The sequence below is a fragment of the Ambystoma mexicanum genome, chromosome 5q (assembly GCF_040938575.1).
Source record: "Ambystoma mexicanum isolate Mex_15411 chromosome 5q, UKY_AmexF1_1, whole genome shotgun sequence".
NCBI classification, from domain to species: Eukaryota; Metazoa; Chordata; class Amphibia; order Caudata; family Ambystomatidae; genus Ambystoma; species Ambystoma mexicanum.
In genome coordinates this window covers 1,255,973,035-1,255,979,725 of record NC_090933.1, presented here as the reverse complement: position 1 = coordinate 1,255,979,725, position 6,691 = coordinate 1,255,973,035, and the positions used below count along the sequence as shown (strand labels likewise).

General features: G+C 42.8%; 1 protein-coding gene across 1 annotated transcript in view; it reads left to right on the top strand.

Moving 5' to 3' along the window:
- Positions 1 to 3,153: 3,153 nt before the first annotated feature.
- NAPRT (nicotinate phosphoribosyltransferase) overlaps positions 3,154 to 6,691 on the top strand; it is a 1,537,890-nt gene continuing 1,534,352 nt past the window's right edge. The window contains exon 1 of the mRNA XM_069621760.1: positions 3,154 to 3,414. Within this exon, the coding sequence (XP_069477861.1) occupies positions 3,201 to 3,414 (214 nt within the window). The 5' untranslated portion in view covers positions 3,154 to 3,200. The remainder of the gene's footprint in view (positions 3,415 to 6,691) is intronic.

Below are 6,691 nucleotides of genomic sequence, written 5' to 3'. Positions count from 1 at the left end.
TACTAAAGGAGTGATTTGTTTTCAAGACGATATATTGATTCATGCCGATACTCAACAACTACATGACAAGAGGTTACTACATGTATGTAAAAAATTATGCGATGCAGGAATGACATTAAGCAAAGACAAATGTAAGATAAATTGCACAGAAATTGAATATTTGGGACATAAAATTACAGCAGAAGGGATTTTTCCAAAACCGCAATTGGTCAATACTATTTTGGGGATGCCGAGTCCGAATAACAAAGATGAGATTCGCACATTCATTGGCATGGCTGAGTATTACTCAAAATTTGTCAAGGATTTTGCCATCCACACTGTCCCTTTACGAGAAGCACTTAAGAGGAAAATGTTTGAATGGAACATGGAATGTGAAAGTGAATTCAATTTTATAAAAAGTGCAATAAATTCAGCTCCGGCATTGAAGAATTTTTGTATCAATGACAAGATCATCATCACTACAGATGCCAGTAACATAGGCTTGGGGGCTGTATTGTCTCAAGAGAAGGATGGCCAAGAAGCAATAATCGCTTTTGCTTCAAGATTACTTAAGGGAGCAGAGACTTCATATGCCACTATAGAGAAGGAAGCTTTAGCTATTAAGTGGGCAGCTGACAAGTTTAGAAGCTTCATATGGGGAAACCAAGTTGAGTTTCGAACTGATCATAAGCCTTTAACTCAAGTATTCATGTCAAAAGGTCTTAATAAAGTATCCAACAGGATGAGGAGATGGGTGATGATGCTGCAAGAGTTCAACTACACCGTGATATATGTTCCAGGAATAAAAAATGTGTCTGCCGATTGCTTATCTCGATTGACTAACATTTCTGAGATTGTAGATGAAGACGAAGATAATGAAGTTGTCTTTTGTGTAGAATCTTCCTCCATCTCTAAGGATGTTTGGGATCACGCTGAATCTAACGATGATGACATCAAGAAATTGAAAGAATTAATTTTAAGCCAAGGTTTTATGAAGAAATCAAAATTTGAAGAGGTTGGATTAAGCGTTTTTTGGCCTGTTGCAGATGAACTACATGTTCAGGGTGATTTAGTAATGAGGGGAGATAAAGTCATCCCTCCGACGGATCTGCGTTTGAAGATTATAGAGCTTGGTCACGAAGGTCATCAAGGAGTGATAAAGACCAAACAAAGAATTAGGAACGACTATTGGTGGCCTGGTTGTGACCTGCAGATCGAGCGATTTATTAGGGAATGTATCCTTTGTTGCAATGATGAAAAGAGATGTGTGGGTTCTAGGCAACCAATGGTTATTACTGATATTCCCAGTAGTGTTTGGAAGGATATAAGCATGGATATTTTAGGTCCCATATGTTGCAAGGGTGTACAAAAATATTGTCTGGTAGTCATAGATCTACTCACCAGGTGGGCAGAGATTTTAATTGCCCCTAGTATCACAGGTAAAACTGTAGTTGAATTTTTATCAAATTTATGTGAGAGAGAGGGATATCCGGGAAGTATTCTTTCCGATAATGGTACCCAATTTAAATCTAAAGAAGTGGCAGAATTCTGTAAAAAATTTACTATTGAGCACAAGACTAGTTCTATTTATCATCCCCAGACGAATGGATTAGTGGAACGATTTAATAAAATCTTGAAAGAAACCATCAGAATGGCTTGGGCCAATGGGATAGATTGGGAGGATGCAGTCAAGGAGAAAATAATTGCCCATCGCTTTACCCCACACACCAGTACAGGTCTATCTCCCTTTGAGTATAGTAGAGGAAGAAAAGCAAACACTAAGTTAGCTCCCATTTGGCTCGTAAAGGAGAATAAGGAAATAGAAAGGAATTTAGCCCATGCAAAAGACAAAATTAGGGAAACACAAAAGAGAAACAAAGTAAACTATGATAAGAAAGTACGTAGCAACAAGTATGATATGTCTACAGCTGTGGGTAAGTTGGTCAAGGTGTTACTTCCTCCTGCTCTAAGAAATGGACCATGCAAATGGTCCAACCCTATTAGAGTTATAGAGGCTTTTCGCCATGCTGTCAGGACAGAGGACAAAAGGATATGGAATGTAGAAAGAATTTGGATGTGTAAAAGTAATGAGTGTAACAAGAAGAATAAGGAAAATGTAGATCAGGATTTAGTCAGAGATGATAAAGTTTCTAGAAATTTAAACAGTAGTGTGAAGAAATGTGGTAGTGCTGTTGAGAAGAAGTGTAATAACAAATCTGAGCAACTTCAATTTTCCTTGCCAACCATCTCCAGACATGGTGGATGCATGTCTAGATCTGGCAGAGCATATCGTTTGCCGAAAAAGATGGAGGACTATGTGGAGTTTACATGAACCAGATGAGAACTAGGTTCCAGGAGTTTCTTGTATATAGTTTGTGAGCAATATAAAGAAGATGGAGGACTATGTGGAGTTTACATGAGCCAGATGAGAACTTTGTTCCATGAGTTTCTTGTATACAGTTATTGTTTATAGTTGGTGAACAATATAAAGGAAAGGAGATGTGTAGTATCTACAATACCAATGGTTGCTGCCTGATCTCTACGGGACATGCCTGACTATATCATGGCATGGAGAGATCAGAATACTAGTAAGCAAGTCACCGGAGTTCGAGAACGAAGGACGGAATTGAATCACAACCGTCCAGCTCTTGGTGCTGCAAGTTGTCTCCCTCCTCTTATGTATATTTAATCTAAGTTTATGGTTATAATAAACATATCTATTTACATTACATTGCCTTGCCCAATTTACTTATCACTCTTATTGCGGTCCACTTCAGCCTCCTACACGCTCAGCCAGATGAGCCTGCCTGAGTCAGCAAGGTCAGCCTTGTCACCTACTGAGGCACTGCAGGGTGGGGCTGGTACAATGTCCCATGGCCAGACCCCACCCAACCTCCGAGGACCTGGGCCTCCTGATGCAGGTGTCTCATAGCATCTGATGGGGGAGCTGGTACGATGTCCCATGGGCAGCTCCACCCGCTCGGCATCTTTCAGCCGTTTTACTTGCTTTTTGCCCTCTCTAACAATACGCTTCCATCACCTTCATTATTGGCAGGGCAACACCTGTTAACACGGCTCAAACGTAGTACGTCTCGTGCTCGGTGCGCATGCGCAGGCCAGTCACCGGCTGCTCGCGTGAAGCTCGCTCTGCTGCACATGCGCAGTGCGCGTGGTCTCGTGCGAAGTTGAACTTGGCTCGGATATTTACGCCAGTGCTTAGAATGTCTTTAACACGTGGGGGCGGCTCGTTGGCGCTGCTCACGGACCTTTACCAGTTCACCATGGCCTATGGCTACTGGCGGAGCGGGCGGCACTGCGAGCAAGCAGAGTTTGAGCTCTTTTTTCGGGACCCACCGTTCAAGGGCGGCTTCAGCCTGTTCTGCGGGCTGCAGGAGGCTCTGCTGTACCTGCGGGATTTCCGACTGACCGAGGAGGGTAAGCAGAGTTTATGCACCCCATTCTTTAAGTGGGATAAGAAATAGGGGTGGGGGCTTGTGTGTGTGGGGGCTTGGAAGTGTGCGTGGCCGAAGTGCACGTGGCCAAAGTGCACTGGGCGTGGCCTAAAAGAGGGGCAGGTGGCTGAGGCAAGGGCTGCCTGCCCCAAGCAATAGATCGCGAGACTCCGAAACCATGTAATTTAGGTAAATCCGCATTGTCTCAGGTACTCTTGTTTGCATACTGTACATCTAGCTCCCTCTGGTTCAATTTCTAATTAGTTTGCTGTCTGCAGATCAGTTTATCGCTTTTATACAAGCAATTCAATCAGCATGTCTATCCCCTTCCATCCGTAAATAAAGTGTGCTTCAGCAGCGCTGGTCATTTAGCCGGCTCTCGCCGGATCCGAGATCCGGCGCCAGATGTGTAGCCTGATCTAGGGATCCGGCCTGAGTCAGCCGCCCCAAACCCCTGCTCTACGCTGGGGAGAAGAAAAAATAAATAAATAAAAGTGCCTGCGAGTAAACGAACTTCCTCTGGTCACCCCATGCAAGAGGTCACAAGAGGATGTTATGATCCGGTTAATTATTTATATATGCAATGTTTGTCGGATACCTGTATCTGACAAACATTGCATACTGTACATAAATATACAGGTATCCGAAAAACATTACACACATTAATACCCCTATTAACATCACACAGACAGGATGCCGCCACCCAATTGCTTTCAGAGGGCAGCTGCAGGAGCGGTTCAAGTAAAGGAAAACGTTGCTTATGGGCTGGTGAACAGAAATCACTGTGTTTGAATAGTACCCAAGGGGAAGATTTTTTAAATAAAATGGAATGCAAATTGTGCATTTTAAAGAATATTTACTCAGCAACACTGGTCAAAAATATCTGCATAGTGAAGTAACTCATCACCAGTGCCATGGAAGTGGTTTAAAGTGGAATTGATATATCGTTTGGAAAAGAAGCAGCATGAAAGAAATTGTGCCGTTTTAAACTATTATTTTGGACATTTCCTTTTGATCAGAGGTCAACTCCCAGCTCCGCCCCCTTAACCCTGCCTCCTCGGGCACTGCACCCCCAATCTCTGCCCCCACCCCGCCCCTTGTGGGATCCCCCACCAATTTGTTTCCATTTCAACCACTGCTTAACAGATTAAGTGCTCATTTAAGGTTTCAGCTGCCTGTCCCATCATAATCTGCAGCTGTTAACTAGGAAGGCACTAGTCTTTTCAAACTAGGGACTGTAACTTTAAATGTGTTTCTGCTGGCCAAAATTCTACCTACGTAAAAAAAGGTGTTAACTTATCACTGACAAGTTTTACTCTGCTTTCAACACTTTGGAGTGAGTCTGTTTCGGAATAATGACATTCAAGGAGGCGATCAATTGTTTCCCCCTTTATGATAAACCCAGGGAAATTACCCATTGGAGTTTGCATTAGGAAACATCTCCGTTATAATTTAGATTGCACCAAGCTTGTAACGGAGAGTCGGGATTCTATTAACGACACAGAGGTGACTATTATGTCAGGACAATTCTGTCTCTTTGTTAACAATTTCTTGCTAGAGGTTCTGGACAAAGCCATGGATAAAAAAGCTGTGTACATTTGTGCAGACCGTACAGGCTTGCTTCTCTCTCACAGGCTTCGGCCACCAGGATCCCCAGCTCTATCCACATCCCTCTGCCTCACTCGTAATTAGGATATCGTACAAATATACTATGAGATGGATTCCTGTAGCTCTGGAAAATTCCTCAACTTGTCTGAGCAGCTTCGGGAAGCACCAAGGAGTGGAGAAAAGACCAAAAGGGAATACTGAAAAGTGATCATGACCTTGTGATGACTATCAATGGAAACAAACAATAAGGTAGGCATACTTGAAATCCAGCCTTACAAACCAATCCCCTGGGTGCAGCATATGATATGATATGGCATTTATAACGTGCCTATACATAAGTGTTTCAAGGTGCGACGAGGTAAGGGAGGGGGAATAGAGGGAAGACAAGGACAACGATCTTACTAGGTCAGGTGTCATTGAGATTGTGCAGGGGAGGGGGGATAGGGAAAGTGCGGGGCGGGGGAGGAAGGCGGAGGCGGCAGTGCAATACATAGGATCAACAGTTACAAAAAAAACAGGTAAAAAGTGCGGCCAGTTTGTGGCAAGTGCAGGGGTAAGTGCGGACATCAAGTGTCAAGAGCTAGTGGGGACTGTAGGGATACAGAAACAGCCCCCAAATGCAGGGGTTGCCCGGGAGGCAGTGCATGTGTGCAGCTGGCGGGGGAGGGTGTAACGGATTTAAGACATGGCACACTCCAGGCAAGGACTCTTTCCACTGGCAAGGAATGTGGCGCACAATTAAAACGCTTTATCTCTTTATTCATTTCGGATTCTACTTTGAGAAGGCACCTAACCCGTCTCACACCCACCTTAACAAACACCCTTTGTCGCAGTGGACCATGTACCAAGCCGGTGTGTAAAAGTGAAATATTTCTTTATTTTTAAATTCAAATGCAGAATCAAACAAATCTAATTTAGGAAAGATCACCAGTGTGGTGATAATTTATAGCAAAATGTTATCATACAATTAATTTAACTTTCTGACATTCGATACATACATTTTGAATGGAAGCAAGATCACTTTTTGTCACACTCATGGATGGTCCTATGTTATGCACTCCCCCTGCAACTTCTGTGTGGATAGAAGGCAGTAGCAAAGAGTTAGAAATAAGATGGAAAATCCTTTTTTAAGTTCGATCTACCACCCAAGAATGTGAGGCCAAAACGAAAACCCGAAAAAAGGAGCAAAATGGCATACACAAGTTCACTGTATACTTAGAGGTCAGTTTACATGTGCCTTAGAATAGATAGGGCAGGAATTTGGGAGGCTGTACTATAGAGGCAAGGAAGCTTACAAGCTACTGGGGAGGGAACTTAAAGCAAAGTGAATATCATTAGAAAATTGTCTTTGGGAAGGAAAATGCAGCAAAATCGCACGTGGCAGAATTGCAATTTCTTACTCTACACATACTTTAAACAAGTAAACAGCTAAGAAAATAGGCTAACAGTCAAAATCGGTTCTTATGATGGGGAATATAGGCACATAGCAGATAGGGTAATGCAGTGAAAGGCTAACTCTTTATGGGGTGACGGTATGGGTTTCTCTATATGAAATGAAAATCAGATTTTATTATGGAAAGCAATTACACAGGCGCAATCGGTTTTGATACTACAGTGACAAGTTCTAATGTGACTATGTTTGAATGCATAGA